General features: G+C 39.8%; 1 protein-coding gene across 3 annotated transcripts in view; it reads right to left on the reverse strand.

The window, feature by feature from the left end:
- Prkg1 (protein kinase, cGMP-dependent, type I) overlaps positions 1-18,000 on the reverse strand; it is a 1,200,782-nt gene that overhangs the window by 422,109 nt on the left and 760,673 nt on the right. For all 3 annotated transcript variants that reach the window (NM_001013833.3, NM_011160.3, XM_006526768.4), the window contains one exon: positions 6,462-6,567. In NM_001013833.3, the coding sequence (NP_001013855.1) occupies positions 6,462-6,567 (106 nt within the window). The remainder of the gene's footprint in view (positions 1-6,461; positions 6,568-18,000) is intronic.

An 18,000-nucleotide genomic window follows, 5' to 3' on the forward strand; every position in this document is an offset into this window, starting at 1 on the left:
TGGAATTACATAATCTACCACACCTCGTTTATTCTGCTTATATCACTGCCATGCCTGTGGGACAAGCTCTTCTGTAGATCATGCCAGCAACTCTGCTTCTGTAGATGGGAGGTGCACAGGCTACATTCAGAGGAGATATCTCCAGTCTTATACCAGAGAAGAGAAATCAGAGAGTTATGGCTATCCTGGGGAATTCCAGGGCCGATTTTCAGCCACAGTAGTTGTAGCTGGTATGCTGGTTTCCTTGTAGACTGCATTGTAAAATTTCCTCTCAAAGGCAGAGGATGATGTACACTGAGGGGAAAGATAGGAAACAGAAGACCATGTGACTGGAGCAGTCAGAGAATGAGAAAGGAGAAGAAAGGGAGGGTAATAGAGGGAACAGTTGGGAGTCAGGGTCTTGGAGGAAAGAATAGACCATGGTGACTTTCTGTTCAAGTAGTAGAAACTCACAGAAAAGTTTTGTGATGATGTGTGCCTTTTTTTCATACAAAATTATCCTCTCAAAGAGAAAGAAAAGTTTCAAAGTCCCTCCTGTATCTCTGTTTTGTCAGTGAAGCAAGTAACATAAACCATGGTCTACTATCATCATCACCATCAAATCATCATGCTCACTATCATGAACTGTGGTCCACCACCATCATTTTCCATCATCATCATCATCGTCATTGTTATTGTCATCAGCAACAATAACAGTCATGGTACGTCTCCACATCATCATTATAAACAATGGTCCATCACCACCATCATCACTACTACCACCACCATCACCACCATAACCTCCTCCTCCTCCTCATCATCATCATCATCATGTCATCATCATCAAACTGTGGTTCATCACCACCATCATCAAACCACCATACTTGGAGCTAAAAGAACTTTCTGGTTCATATCAGCATATCCCACTGGTCACAGAGTTATACCCTAATGTTCCAAGAGCGCACCAGAGATATGCTCAGAGAGAAGCAGTGTAAATTAACTCTGGCAGCCATTTGGTTCATTTTCCAGAAGTCATAGCAAATGGCAAAAATAGTGTTTGCCTGACAGCCATCCTGCCATGCTTCCTCACACTGCCCCTTGAGCTATTTTTATTCCTTATTCGTTACTTTATTTGACTTACTTTGCATGATAACAAATAGTAACATCTGTGTTTACATCAGGGCGTGTGTTACACAGGCAGAGTGGAAATAACTAAATAACGATCCAGAGTCACAGTCTGGTGTGGCATTGAACAGCAAAGAGGGGACCGAGCTGTATTAATGACAGTTACCAAAAGGGCAAATAAATATCAAAATAAAACTGAACTTTGACAAAAAGAAACAAAAACATTCTCTACTAGCAGAACTACTAGCCATTTACATAGATGTGCGTGGTGTGAACTGGAGTTATCCAAGATAACTCTATACCTGTCGTGAAGATTCTGCAAGGCTAACATTGATAGCTAGAGTGTTGCAGAATAGAAAGAGGAAAAAATACCGCATGCTATGTCTATTCGTAGCCATTCGATGCCTACCTCTAGCTACATCTGACCTGTCATCACTATGACTATATGTTAGAAATTTGGAGGATGTACTAACTGAATACGGGACCATCTTCCAGCAACCCAGAAACTGAAGATGTAATCGGATACTGTATGAGATGTGTAACAGAGATTCCCTGGCATTGCTGTAACCCACCTGCCTGGTGTTTCTACCCATGTGTTTGAAAAGCGCTTTGACGGATGACTTCCCTGTTCTGCCACTGAAAAACTTGTGACAACTTTTCCACATTAGACCTTGGTATTTAGGACAACCTTATTATTGTTTTTCTTATTGGTTATTTTTGTTTGTGTGTGTGTTTGTTTGTTTTTGAGACAGGTTCTCACTATCTGCCTCACTCTCCCTGAGTATTAAGATTAAAGCTGTGTGCCACCCACCAGGCCCATCCTTAGACAACCTTAACCCATGTTCCTGAGCCATGGTCACTCCTATTTGACTCAGAACGAACTACTTCTTATTCTCCTTGGGTGGAGAGTTATCTTCTCAAAACACATGTGCATATTTAGAAAAACAGGGGTGGTAAATAACCAAGGGAGATGACCCTGGCACAGCCTGACTCTCTTTCCATCCTGCCACCTCTGATGTCCCTTCTTCTAAAGGTGCTAGAACGGAAAACAAGATCCCCACTGAGAATTATCATATTATTATATAATATTAGTGTGTTATCATTTCCTAGAGCTTTTTTCAAGAACTACCACAATTGCTTTGCCTCTTTATCTACAGCAGAAATTTTCAGATCAAAGTTTTTTTTAGCAGACACAGAGAAATTCACTCCTACACTTGCCAGAGAGCATTAAAGTGAATTTTAAAGCTGAGCAGTGGTGGCGCATGCTCTTAATCCCAACACTTGGGAGGCAGCAGCAGGCAGATTTCTGAGTTCAAGGCCAGCCTGGTCTACAGAGTGAGTTCCAGGACAGCCAGGGCTACACAGAGAAATCCTGTCTCAAAAAAACAACAACAACAAAAAAGTGAACTTTAAAATATTCGGTCTTTTTATTATACTAAGCTAGGTAAGTCTTTGTAAACATGAAGTCCTAAGGAAAATGTTGGATTGACTTGACCATGCAAAACTGTGTTTTCCATTATACAAATTAGTGGCAAGTAACTGTGCTTTAAAAATAACAAATTGGGGGCTGGTGAGATGGCTCAGTGGGTAAGAGCACCCGACTGCTCTTCCAAAGGTCGGAAGTTCAAATCCCAGCAACCACATGGTGGCTCACAACCATCCGTAACAAGATCTGACTCCCTCTTCTGGAGTGTCTGAGGACAGCTACAGTGTACTTACATATAATAAATAAATAAATAAATCTTTAAAAAAAAAAAATAACAAATTGGGCAATAAATGATTTAAATTCATAGCAAAACTTTAAATTGATTTGAAATTCTGAGTTTTGGCAATATTTTCATCATTTCCTTTGGGTGTTGCTATCTTTCCTCCCTTACCCCCCACTTCTACTTTAACTTACTTTTATTTTATGTGTATGAATGTTTTATCTGCATGTACATCTGGGCACTACACAAGTGCAATGCCTGCAGAGGTCAGAAGAGGGTGTCAACTCCCAAGACTGGCGCCACAGATGTTTGTCAGGTACCATATGGGTGTGGGAAATTGAACTTAGGTCCTCGTAACTTCTGAGCCATTCTCTAGCCCTGTTGCGAATTTTTTTTTTAAAGAAAAGAAAGAAAAAAACTCAGTGGTACAAAGAATAATTATCCTGGTAATGTGAGGAAAGAGTGAATGCTCTCCACTATTTGAACTTCATGGTCATGTGCCCTGCACCATAGCACAGGGCTTGCACTCATTAGGAGACTATTCTTGATTTAATGCTAGACTGCCATCATGAGATTTTAAACAACTTTTTGAAAGGTAGGAGCCTGTATTAACATTTGCAGTGAACCTTGAAAAGTGTAATGGCATGTAAACTACCTGCAAAGCAATATACCTTGTGCCAGAGGAAAAGAATACAATGCCTCAGAAATAGCCCTCACACTAAAAAGTTTGCAGCTTAGAAGTGGGAATAAGAATGGAAGCAGAATTATAATCAAAGAAAGTGGGCAGTCAAATGTACAGTAGAGGTGGAACTCCAGAGAGCAGAGGAAGACAGCTTCATGGCTAAGATCAGCATCTGTGGGAGACTGAGCCTTTCACTGGATTCCAAAGAAGAAAGAAGACTGAAGCAATGAGGACATGGAGGGAAGGCAGATGAGCATGGGATTGGAAGCCTAGGACAGGGTCAAGGTCACAGGGTCAGTGGTGTATCTTGGGAGCCCCAGCCGAGAAAACTAGCTGGCAACTTCTAGAGACCAAACCAGACTAGAACATCCAGCCACTGAGACTATGAATAAGCTAACACTAGCTGTGAGCTACCGAAGGGCTGTAGAGATGGAACCACTAAATCACAGCCACAGTTTTAGAAGATTAAGGCACACACAGAAGGGCACTTTGCCAACTCTCTAGGCTCTCAGCAGGACTGTGCCATTTTGCATACAGTGTGCACTTGTTTCGCACAGTGGCCGAATGCAGAGTGACATAAAAGTTAGTAGTGTCCACTTCTCCTTTATTCTGTCAATTCAGCTTGCCTTAAGCCAACTAACAATAAAAATCACTCACTCTAGAGAGCCATTAATATTCCAAAAGTAAAAACACATTATAAAACTAAGTTTGGTCTGATTACACACACACACACACACACACACCTCCATCCTCAAAAACAGTGCTAGTAGAAAGATCTCCCTAGAACTGTCTGAAAGAGCATTTGATTGGCACTCGGCTCATTCCTTGAGATTACAACTCCATGGAAGTTAAAATCAACATGTTAAGGACTCATGCTGAGATATTCCAGACAAATGACGAGCTCCAGCCCCACACAAGCATTTCATTAATTACCAAGTGAGGTTTTTATTAGAGTGCTGTCAGATCAATAGTGTCACACTTTATGACTTAAAATGAATATGTATTCTCTCTCTCTTTCTCGCTCTCTTAACACTCTCTCACATACACACACACTCACACATACACTCTCACACACACAAGAACACATACTCACACATTCACAAACACACACACACACACTCACACACACACACAAACATCCACACTTACACACACACACTGCACACACTCACACACATTCACACACACATTTACACACACTCACATTCACATACACACATACACATTTATACACACTGACACATTCACACACATACTCACACACACAAACACACACACATACTCACACACAACCACACACTCTCACACACACAACCACACTCACACACACAAACACACACACATTCACACACACACTTACACACACACATACACTCACACATACTCACACACACAAACACACACTCACACACATTCACACACACAAACTTACAGATACACACATACACACACACACTCACACATTCACACACACACACACATCATTGAACATGCATTTGTCCTTTTCACATAAATATGGCATCTCAAAAATTTAATTTCCTTTCAAACTATACTGAACTTCAAAAGAAATTTATTTTTTCACCTCTCCTCATCTAATCACACTGAGGGAAACAGAAAACACCCTGCTGACATTGAGCTATTTTAATATATTATTACTTGATATCAAATTAGAATTTTATTGTCCCTTCAGCAGGAATATAACGAAAAGATTTCATGTGGAAATGAAAAATGTATAAAAGATGAGGCAGAAACAAAATTAATTAACAGAAATACCCAAGTAAGGGACATTAAAATTGCATCTTAAGAAACCTCAATAGAGATCTGTTAAGATGTATCACTGAAATAAAATATGAATTTGACTTGTTAGCTCCATTTTAACCACATATTTGCAGAAAGGGAAACCGTAGAACTAAGTTTAATAGTCTAGCTTTCAAAAAGGAAACCTTATTGTACACTCTATTTCATATAATCTGCACATTGCTATTCAACAATTGAAACAAAACATCAAATAATAAAAAAGTGTATGTGCGCAGATGTATATGCATGGTGTGGGGGGGGGTGTATGTGGAAAGGGTGTGCACACATGCACACCAGCAAGGCAAGAGGTGGGCATGTAGGTGTGCATGTAAGGTGTCCTCTATCCCTCTCCACCTTGATCTCTTGAAACAGGGTGTCTCACTGAGCCTGTGGCTCTGAGTTTTAGTTAGACTGGCTACCAGCAAGCCTCTCTCTATGCCTGTCTCTGCCCTCTCCCCTCATGCGGAGGCTGCAGACATGTGCATGGCCACGCCCAGCTTTTCTTCATGACCTCAAGTTTGTGCAGCAAGCATTCTCAACCCCTCAGCCATCCCCAGCTTTATTTTTTTATAAACGAATTGTAAGCAAGACAAAATATGTTTAAAGTCACTAGAATTGTCCATGTCCCTTTTAATAATGACGTTATTAAATTCAATAATATATGTTAAAGTTTAATGGTGGTGAATATCTATGAGCTTCTAAGAGGAGACATAGATTTTTCTCTTAAAATCCTCATCTTATATTGGGTTATCATAATAACCTGAGTAGCAAAAGGAATCTTGGGATTCCAGGCTAACAAGCTGCCCTATGGAATGTCTCTTCTTTAGCTCTGTGACCTTTCCTATGGAAACCCACAGGTGACAGCTCAGTGAGGTACAGTGCTGTTTAGAGGAAGTGAGGTGAGCATGTAGAAGGAACTAGACATCCTTTCCTGCTCAAGTGAATTCTCTCTTGTGTCTCTGAGAAAACTCTGTGTGTCTGAGTATACTTGGTAAAATTTGGATGTCCCCACGTAACCACACATCCTAAGAACAGGCAGCAGACACATCACAAGGCTGAAGTCTGTGCCTTTTACTGAAAGACAATTGAGACCGAGATAAAGGCACAAAAATGCTGCATCTCAAAGAGGCACCAAAGTCTCCAAAATGGAAAGAAACAAAAAAGTGTCCTACCTTTTTAAAAATTCCATGTACTCGGTATGCTTGATGAGTCCTGTCCTCATCATTATTGTTTGAAAACATTGTCGATCGATGGCCCAGAGTTTCACATTTACAAGAGCTGGAGAAAGAAAACAAAGCAAGGAGGGGGAAATTAATTAGAGAATTTCACTTGTGAACGACACCTTGTAAAAGAGATGAGTTATTCATGAGAGGTACGAACGTGATTAACCTTTTACACACATTTAAAGCTAATAGCATTAAGCTGTCCCATTTCATCAAAAAGCCAGCTATGCTCAGTGGCAAAATGTGGTCCCTGGTTTTCTGCTATAATATTATTACCTACCAAGAAGTTTCCTATTGCTTTTATGTCCCTGACCGCCCATTTAAAGGTACACATGAAAGATAGTACAGGAAGGAAATAGTATCGGCCAAAAAGAAAAAGAGGCTCCCAAGAAATAATTCTCCCTGGCAACAATCAGATTATTAATGACTCATATTATAATTATATTTTAATTATAAAATGTACAAATGAAATAATTTCTACTTTGGGGGGATTCCATATAACAGAAATAATAATTATGCAGCAATCTCTACATAATGCTTGTTTAACAAATTATAACTTGTGCACAAACTATGTAAAACTTTTATTAGGTATGTCGGTTGAATTTTAATCTCTACTCTTACATCCACCATCTTTGGCAATGTATAATTAAATGTTGAAACTGAATACAGCAGAATCATTAAGTACATGATTAATAGACAAATTTAAGAACAAAATAGCAGGGCTTATTGAACGCAATACTGCAAATTATCAAGGTAAACTAATGTTTTAAAAAATGAGCATATTGGGGGCTAGAGAGCACAACAGTGAAGAACCCTGACTGCTCTTCCAGGGGACCCAGGTTTGAGCCTCAGCACCCATATGGCCGCTGACTAGCATCTGGAATTCCAGTTCTAGAACAGATGTCCTCCTCTGAGGGTCTCCACAGGCGAGAGGCATGAGTATTGTGCACAGACATACACGTATTCAACACATCTGTGCACACAAAATTTTAAAAAAAAGTGATAAGAGATAAGCATGTTAAAGTCTTGGTAGGTGAACCTGTGTGTTAAGTATATTAAATGTTTGTTATGGTCTTTACCTTAATGGAAACCATTTTCATAATAGAAACTATGTTAATACTTGTGTTGATGCAATGTGTTAAAAAAAATTGAAAACAGAAAAACAACTTCTACATTCCAAGAGACTGGAGCTCATAACCAGAGTTAATAACACACCTTGAGGTCATGTGAACTCAGTCTGTTTCTTTAACCTACTTTTTGTTTGTTTTGTTTTATTTTGTTTTGTTTTGTTTTGTTTTTTGAGACAGGGTTTCTCTGTATAGCCCTAGCTGTTCTGTAACTCTCTCTGTAGATCAGACTGGCCTTGAACTCAGAAATCCACCTTCCTCTGCCTCCCAAGTTCTGGGATTAAAGGTGTCACCACTGCCTATTTTTAAGAGAACAATGTAACAATCAACCTACTTGCTTTGAATTTCCCCAGTGAGCAACTTTTACAACCTAAGTTAATGGAGAGCTGTAGTCTTAAACGTTGTACTCTTCCCAGGCCAGTGACCGAGAAGAATTCTTGTGTATCATTTGCTGAAAACAGCAAAAACAGAGGTTAAATGCCACCTTCTAAGATGAGAAGCCACCGTAAATGTTGAATGCAACAACATTCAAATATTGATTATTAAGAATGCTATTTATAGTGTTGTTTGTTATCTGGTCAGTTGAGAGTGGTTAGAGCCAGTGACTTACCCACTATAAAATAACTCTTTTAAAGGTTTCTGTAATGTGTCTCATTTCTTCTAATTGTGATGGCTTCTGTGCTATTCAATAAATTCAGAATGAAGGCCTTTGCTGGGTCAGAAACACAATGACAGAAGACACAGACATAGACAGAACACAGACACATGGACAAAACAGACAAACTCACAGACAGCCTTCAGACAGATACTGATTAATTCAGTCTCACACAACAGACAGATGGTGGAAGGAAGACACAGGGGCCATGACTTTAGATTAGTTGAAATCTGAACTTGTTCTTGGTTAAATGATTTCGGGGGGGAGGGCGGGGTGTGTGTGTGCTGCTTTTTATTTCTTTCCTTAGTGTGACACTGGCCTATTATTGGAGTTAATCACATGCAAGGTCAGATCATATACTATACCTGAGACTATAAAAGAGGCAACAGCAGATGGTACTGAGTGGAACCACTGAATGGGCCACAATACACTTAGTTCAAGTGAACATAGTTAAATAGAGAGAGCCAAGTTAGGGGTTAGGAGGGGAGGAAATGTCACCCGCATGGTTAGAATACAGCTGTGCTTTGAAACAATGGGACAGAAGCAACATGAATAAGAGAGTAAGAATAAATGGAATATTATACCCATTTCTGGAATGGTGCCTAACTTCCTTTGCAAATGTCTTTGAGAATAAGAAACTGGAACATGGTTTCTCCCTTGACTAGTTTTTCAGAGGTGAAAAAAAAAAAAAAGGCCCAACACATTCAGTAAAGCAGAAAAAACAAAATGATAGCAGAAAGATGTCACATATGCACAGCTCCTTTCCAAATACCATTTGAAAACAACACTTCATCAAACAGTCTCCACAGGTATTCTCCAGCCACTGTCATCTACCTCTTCTGGTGACTCCAGGCTCATCTCCAGAACAGCTGTTTACTTCACAAAGACCAACAGATGCAATAATATGGAAACAAAGAGGTGCGACACCAGAAAAGAGGACCCAAGAATAGACCTACAAGCAAGACCTTGGGAAATGATAAAGCTTGGGTCTGAAGAAACATGGATGAAGTGTATGCAGAGGAAAGAACTTGAATCCAAGTCAAGACCAGAACCACAGAGCAACTGGCTGAGATTTCTGTCCATTTGGGACACAGTGTGAGAGAGAGCTGACACAGGAAATTTGGAACACAGGCTTATGAAGTGAGAATTCATTTGATGAACAATGAAAAGATATCAGAGATCTTTAATATACAAAATAAAACAAAACAAATAACCAAAATTTAAAAGAACAGACCTTGGGCATAGGAACACATTATTAAATGTTAATGTATAATAAAAATTAAAAATTTTAAACTCATCCTTTTAGTAGTTATTGGGTATGACACAATACATATACTCACTGCCAAATGAAAATTAGGTTGCACCAATCAATGTTACTAAAATTTTATGTTTAGCATTTTTATTTTTATTACATAAATGTGTTGGTGTATATGTTTATGTGTGTGGGTTGTGCATGCCAAGGCATGAGTGGGGTTCAAAGAATAAGTTCTTTTCTACCACCATGTTGGTCTCAGAGATTGAACTTGACTCCTCCATCCTGCTGGCTCCAACATTTTTTAAAGGATTAGCAACTGACATACACAGTTTTCAAACACACACTAGCTGATGACTAGAAAAAGAACACCTGAGTGAAGTTCAGAGTGTATACATCTTTAAGTCATAGCTCTGCAAGAAGAAAAGATGTAATATTTCCAACCCCTGAGCAGCTGAGCATGAGAGTTCCTTCATCGGGTTTTAGAGCCACAGTCATCGTGTTAAGCAGAGAAAAACAATCTAGGAGGAAAACATATTAGATTAAGTTATCCTTGAGTCAAATGGTCTATAGACTAGCAGCGGTGCCAATAAACAGCAGTTCAAGTAGAATCTGTAGGGCATAGTAGGAATATGACGGCAGCATTAGTAAGGAAAACCCTTTTGGTAATTCACTGTGTGCAAAGGTTTAAAGAAAGGGTGATAAGTATCTTGTGAGGCCACAAGCAACTCAGGAATCAAGAAAGGAGGTCACACTGGGTGTGGCAGCAATAAGAGTGAGAGCAAAAACTTGGCAATTTGGGCATTGGGGAGTGTGTGTACGTTTACCTTTGTGTGTCATCTCTATGTGTAGCTCTCTGTGCCTCTGTGTGGCCATGTGTGCCTGTGTATGAATATAGGTGTGTATCTGTGTGTGTGCTCCTGTGCTCATGGCATATGTGACTAATATTACATGTATCTCTTGTATGTATATTTCCTTTTTAATATTTATTTATTCATTTGTTTATTTGTTTTTTTAATGTATATGAGTACACTGTCACTGTCTTCAGATGTGCCAGAAGAGGACATCAGATCCCATTACAGGTGGTTGCTGGGAACTATACTCAGGACCTGTGGAAGAGCAATGAGTTCTCTTAACTGCTGAGCCATCTCTCCAACCCTTGTATGTATTTCATCTTTAAAAAAAAAATACTGTGTATATTCAACCAGAGGCAACTTCCTCCAATCAGTAGTAATGAGTGTTTCATTGATAAGCATTAGATATAGTTCTTGATAAATTAAATTTATATATATGAAGTTCACCCCAAAAAGTTCCATATGAGAATGTAAGCCTGCATATTTCATGTTATAGTCGTCTTTAAACTGAATTTATCATATCTCATCATTCATAGTTTAAGATTTATTTACATATATGAGTACTACATTTTCATGTGCATCTGCAGGATAGAAGAGGTCATCAGATAAAAGGGAATATCAAATCTCATTACAGATGATTGTGAGCCACCATGTGATGCCTGGGAATTGAACTCAGGACCTCTAGAAGAGCAGCCAGTGTTCTTAACCACTGAGCCATCTCTCCAGTTCCCTCATATGTATTTTTAATGATATCTGAGAAGAGTTTTCAAAATTCAATTATTTGCTTACTTCAGCTATTAAAATGTCCCTGAGTGAAACTTCATTTCAGATAGTATTGTTTCGTGATAATGAACATGGGTTGATGAGACAGAAAATTTATCCATGACCTTGAGCAACATTCCAAAGTATTCTTGCATGTTAAGCTACTGCATTTCAGTAAAGTTGGCATTTTATAGGTAGGCAAGCATGACTAGTCATTAAGGCATGACCTGGCTTGTCATTAAAATGTAGTTATTTTAGAGTCGTGATTAACATCTTGCTTAAGATGCCTGCAGGGGTGTAAATCTCTTGCTCCCTTAAAGAGACCATTAAAGAAATCTTTCGCTGGGTGGTGGTGGCGCACGCCTTTAATCCCAGCACTTGGGAGGCAGAGGCAGGCGGATTTCTGAGTTCGAGGCCAACCTGGTCTACAGAGTGAGTTCCAGGACAGCCAGGGCTACACAGAGAAACCCTGTCTTGAAAAACCAAAAAAAAAAAAAAAAAAGAAATCTTTCATTTATCTTCGATTTTAAGTGTTTTATTAATCTCTACAAGGAATCATCTCTTTGTGAATGGAATACCCGAGATTCTCATGATGACAACTACAGTTGAACTGTAATAATACAGGCTATTACCATTGCCTTTGGTTGCCTGCCACAAACAGAAGACTCTGCCACTGAAAATAACACATTTAGGATGTAGGACTTAGAGAAATAGGGCTAGAAATTACCGGCAAGCCTTTCCCTAGACTAGCACTTGTAATACTGGAAAGAGACATGCAAGTTGCCAAGGGAGAAAAACAACCAATGTCCTATTCGGCAGCAATGCCTACAAACAACAATGACTAAATAGCAAGATATCCTCAAAGGCACTGTAGTCGCACCTCCATCCTGGGGGAAGTGAGCAACAGTCTAATTGGATTTAAGGCCTGGCCAAAAGGAGAAAACTCATGCTTAGTAGCATAAATCTAGTTCACTAACAGTGGCTGGTGAAGCGACAGACCCTGAAAGAGGAACTATCACTACCATTTCCCTAAATCACAGTCATAGGTTCATGTATTTGCATGCTTAGTCACCTGTTGGTGAACTATTTGAGAAGAATTAGAAGAATTGGAAGTGTGGCCTTGTCAGAGGACCACTGGGGATGGACTTTTAGATTTTAAAAGCCCACCCAGGACTAGTAGCTCTCTGTTGCTAGTCTCTCTCTCTCTCTCTCTCTCTCTCTCTCTCTCTCTCTCTCTCTCTATCTCTCTCTCTGGTTGTATCTTATGAGTCTCAACTAATGCTCCAGCACCTTGTCTTTCTACCATAATGATAATGGACTAACTCTCTGAAAGTGGAAGCAAGCCCACAATTATTAATTCTAGCTGCATTCCAAATACTTATACCCACAGATAAGTGTAGCTCTCACTCCTCTTCCAAGACTCTTCTTTGTGCACCAGTCAAGTGATCAAAACTCCATAACTGGTCACAATACAGAGACTGACTGACTGCATCAAACCCATCTCCAAATGATATGTGCACGACGTAACCCCTATTCCTTAGACTTTGGAAACATCACATAAAAGGAGAGTGGAAAGATTTTAAGAGCCAGACTACAGGATGTTGGCTGAGAGACTTTTGTTCTCTATATGACACAGGGAATCTACACCAGGAAATGTCAACAGTATAGTCACCTAAACAAGACCTGAAAATGGCAACAGGCACTAATATGTCAACATGGCTGGGGAATTCTCCCAAAGCTCCACCAATAAAGAGTTACATGAAATTAATAATTGCTGAGAAGTAGTTTTCTCCAGGGACAAGGCCCCTGATAGGTTAGCCAATCCTAAGAGGTTAACCTTAATTGCATATGAGTCACACCAAATGAACTCAACAAGTTATATTCACAAATTTGGTAAGTGTGTGTGTGAGTGTGTGTGTGTTTGTGTGTGTGTGTGTGTGTGTGTGTGTGTGTGTGTGTGTGTGTGTGTGTAATAAAGGCCATGTATTTGAGAATCGGTCTGAGGATACACAGTAAGAGTTGAAAGAGGTGAGAATGATGTAAATACAATACTCATATATGAAATCTCTAATATAAAATTTAAGAGACATATAAAGTCTGAATGTTCTCACATTAAGGCACATTCCACTCAGGGGAAATACATCAAGTCCCATCTGGCTGATATTCATACAAGTCCAATGGCCATGCCTTCAACATAGGAAACTACTGGCTGTCACGAAGAGAAAACGAAGATTTCAGAGGAGGTAGCCATAAAATTGTGCTAGACCAAAATTGCAAATCTGGATTTAGCTTAACTTTTGGTGAGGAATTCGTCTGCTGTCCAATTCAAACTCTGGAAGAATACAGAGACAGCATCTATGAGTCCAAAGTACTGCCAGACTCAAATATTTATTCAGCCTGTATTATATCATTCGTGTGTGTGTGTGTGTGTGTGTGTGTGTGTGTGTGTGTGTATGGCAGACACCAATGGTAGATATGACAGTAAAAAGAACAAAAATAAATAAATAAAAGGAAACAAACAAACAAAAAAATTCACAGCCCCATCCACAAGAAACTTGGAATTTACTACAAAGGCCCACAGACTACTATCTGCACAGAGCCTAGCCAGTGGTCTGGTTTTTTGTACTCTACTAGCAAAGACAGATTTTTGCATTTTTACATAGCTGAAAATTTTAAAATAGAAGCACATTTTATGACACATGAAAATTATCTGAAATAAATTTCAATGTCCATAAAATTCTTCTTGGTACCCAGCCATGTCTGTTCATTTACATAGTGTCTCTCGAATTAACTGTGACAGAGACCATATGGATCCCAAAGCCTAAACTATTTCCCAACACAGGCCCTTTTCGGAAAACACCTGCTGATTCCTGGTCCAATAGATAAGAAAAACCAAGAGCAAAGGTAATTTTGTAGGGCTATAAATACTCAGAAAAAGCACCGCATTTTACCCAAGGGTGGTATGGAGCGGTGAGAAGGGCTGGCTGAAGAGAGACTGACTGAAGGGATACTCAAAGCCATCGTTCTCCAGCTAGTGTTATGTGTACTCCGGTCTTCATCACTTGAAGCCCCAAGTACCAAAGTAGGAGAAGGGACCTTTATGTGTTGATTGTGTTTAGATGAGATCAGAAAGAGGATGCTCCAGAGATGGGGCCAATGACCTAATCAGAGGGATGCAGGCAGACCGGCCTCTGTCTACACACTTGGACCAAGTGTTTGTGAGAGGAAAGGATCATCACCAACAGATGTCTTGTTCTAAGAGTTCACATCCAGAACTATAAGACACGTGTGCTTGCACTGTAAGCCAGCCTATAGTACTGGTTCCAACCGCCTGAACAAGTACGACTGCCAGTATCGACAAACCGCCAAGATGTCCACGGAACTCAAGGAATTCTTTTTTTTATTTTTTGCAGGCTGGGAGAGATTAAACCTAGGGTCTCACAAATTAGGCATGTACTCTACTGCTGCACATGCCTAATATCCCCAACAGAAATCAAAGGATTCTTATGTGTGAGAAAGGAAAATAACACTTTTATTTTTACTACCCTGTAGTTGAGATGTAGCATTTCTTCCACAATCTTTAAATGTGAACAACGAACTTCACCAACAGAAACCATGGCTATTTTTATCCCATGCTAAAATTTGCTATAGAGTTCTTAAATATATTTTTTTACTCGCAATGATTTTTAAATTATGTGAGTTATTAGGCCTGCATTTTGTCTCATTTTTAGTTAGCTGATATGTCACAATTCAGCATTATTTTTCACTAGTTTCATTGCAAATGGATTTATTTTCTAGTGCTCCCTGGTTAATGCCTTAAATACATTAGAGGAGTCTAGATGCTCCACAAGACTGTCAATAGTTCCCTGGCATCCACAAGCTACACATGAGCTGGAGGTATAGTTCAGAGGTAAAGTCCCTGCCTAGCTAGCACTGTAAAGCCATGGATTCAAGCTCTAGAATAGCGGTTGCTATTTCTTCGGGGTTGGGGGGCGGGGTCAAACAACCTTTTCACAGGGGTTGCATATCAGATATCCTGCATATCAGATATTTTCATTCCAATTCATCAGAGTAGCAAAATTACAGTTATGGAAAAGCAATGAAAATAATCTTTGAACCATGGAGGGAAGGAGAGTCAACAAAAGTAGAACTTCCTGCTCTGCGCAAGTCCTTTATGAAAAACATACAATCTCGGTAGAAATGACTGGCCCTTCACTAGTTTGCATTCATGAATATTTAAATATCAAAATATGAATAGTAACCTCCAAGGCTTCCCTGGCCTCCACCCCCAGGAGGAAACGCACAACTCAGTAACTAAAGCAAGAATAAATGTAAGCTCCACCTGAGCTGAGAAGGCCTTTCTCCACAAGTAAGAACTCAACAGAAATGCTACAAAAATTTAATATCCCCCTCACAATCCAGAAAGAGGAGACCAGCCAGGATAGTCGGAGAGGGGAGTCACTTGGAGGAGTCACAAGTGGTCTGGATAGGCTGAATGTTGGGTGAGATAAGAGGTAGTTATAGGAATAACTGAGCTGATGCGAGAAATCCATAGAGTGATATGGCTTTGTCTGACTGCCTGTGGACCTCGGTAGAGATGCACAAGTCAGAGAGGGGGCATTTAAAGTATGTCGGTTTTGTTGTTGTTGTTGTTGTTTTTAAGAGAGTCTGTTAGCAGTAGCATACCAATGAACTAGAGGGCAAGACATAGGGGAAGATGGGGGAATGGAAGGGAGAAGGAAAGAGAGAAGAATGGAGCAGGAGGGAGATCAGTTAGCAGTTCTATTAATTACCCTAAAGAATAAAGTGTGGTAGTAGCAATAAAGTTAGAGAAGTGAATCAGTTTGAATGGCACAAAAGGCCATAGGAAGATAAGTTAGAGGGGAAATTTGACCCTAACATCCTACTGTCTAGCCAAGACATGTGAATGGAATAGTACTACTAGAACAAAACAAATGTGTTCATATTATTCAAAAGTGCATGTGATGTTGACAGGAGCCTGGTATAGCTGTCTCCTGAGAGGCTCCGCCAGCACCTGACCAATACAGATGCAGTTTCTCACAGCCAACCATCAGACTGAGCCCAGGGACCCCAAAGGAAGAGTTAGGGGAAGGAAGGAAGGAACTAAAGGGGGACTGCAACCCCGTAGGAAGAACAACAATACCAACTAACTGAATCCCCTCTCTCAGAGCTCCGAGGGACTAAACCACCAACCAGAGAGTATACATGGAGGGACTCATGACTCCAGATACATATGTAGCAGAAGACTGCTTTATCTGACATCAGTGAGAGGGGAGGCCTTTGTTTCTGTGAAGGCTTGATGCCCCAATGTAGAGGAATGCTAGAGTAAGGAGGTGAGAGTGGGTGGGTGGGTGGAGGAGCCCACTCATAGATGCAAAAGGAAGTGGGGATGGGATGGAAGGTTTGCTGAGGGGACATCCAGAAGGGAGACAACATTTGAAATGTAAATAAACAAAATAACCAATAAAAAAGTGCAAGTGAGAATATATTTGCAAATAACTGCTTTATATTTCAGGGCAAAAATTATGTACAATTTAAACCCAAATGGGCTTTAAATTCTTTTACTTCTACATTATAAATGTAAAATATATCCTCAGAGCTTTCAGATAAATTTCTTTAAAGGTTTTTAAAATTATTCTTGCTATAATAACATGTCAATTATCTTAACACTATTGGTAAGTTTTGCATACAACTGATATTTGCACCTGAGAGATAAAATGCATCCAGTTGCTGTGAGCCCTAGGACAAATATTTCAATAGAAAAAAAATATTTCGGACATCCTAAAGAGGCTACAATGAAGTCTCAGAAAAATTATCAAGTCAAAGTAAATGCTATGTTTGAGGACAAGTTTTTCCTTTCTGTAAGTCAAGAAGGCATACAGATAGCCACGAAGGAAGGAAAAAGTGCTCAACAGCAATATTAGAAATGAGAATTAAACCTACCAAGAGACAGCAGTTAGTAGCCATGGTGGTGGCTATCATTAATAAAAGATGGAAAACGCCTATTACTGAAGATGGGAAGAAATCAGAACACTATGTACTGGCAACAAATTAAAAGGTACATCCCCAAGTCAATGCCAACAGAACCATAAGCAAGTGTGTGCATGGCACTACCCACTGCAGCATTAATCGCAATAGTGGAAGGGTTGAAATGATCCAAAGGTTCTTCGTAGAACGAACTAATAAATAAAATAGGAATAAGCACACGATCAAGTGTTACTCAATCTTAAAAGTTCAGATGCACAATATAATTCGGGTTAACTTTAAGAACATGCACAGTGAAACAGTCCGCACACCAATGGACAAACAAATGTCTGATTTTAGTGTATAGGAGATGCACACAACCAAACTCAAAGGCATACAAATTTAAAAAGTGGTTACTAGGGACTGGGAGTGAGGAAAATAGCAAGTCCCTGTTTTATTTGTTCTGAGTTTGAGTCTAAGATGATGAAGATTGCTGCAGCTAGATGAAGCTGGCCTTTTGGGTGTTCTTAAATGTCATGGAAGTGGACTCTTTGAATTATCATCTCATTTAAGAAGATGAATGCCAATTCAGAAATGCCCTCATCAGGATGGCAAGGGAGAAGCACTTTCTTCATTACTGATTGATGGGGGAGGATGCAGCATACTGGGGCAGTGCCACTCCTGGGCAGGTGGTCCTGGATGAGAGAAAAAGCCTAAGCAAGCCACCAAGAGCAAACAGGTCCACAGAGTTCCTCCATGGCCTCTGCTTTAGTCACTGCCTTCAGGTTTCTGCCTTGAGTTCCTGCCCTAACTTTCTTTCATGGTGGACTATAAGCTGTAAAACTTATATGAA

This window comes from Mus musculus, chromosome 19, assembly GCF_000001635.26.
Source record: "Mus musculus strain C57BL/6J chromosome 19, GRCm38.p6 C57BL/6J".
Classification (NCBI taxonomy): domain Eukaryota; kingdom Metazoa; phylum Chordata; class Mammalia; order Rodentia; family Muridae; genus Mus; species Mus musculus.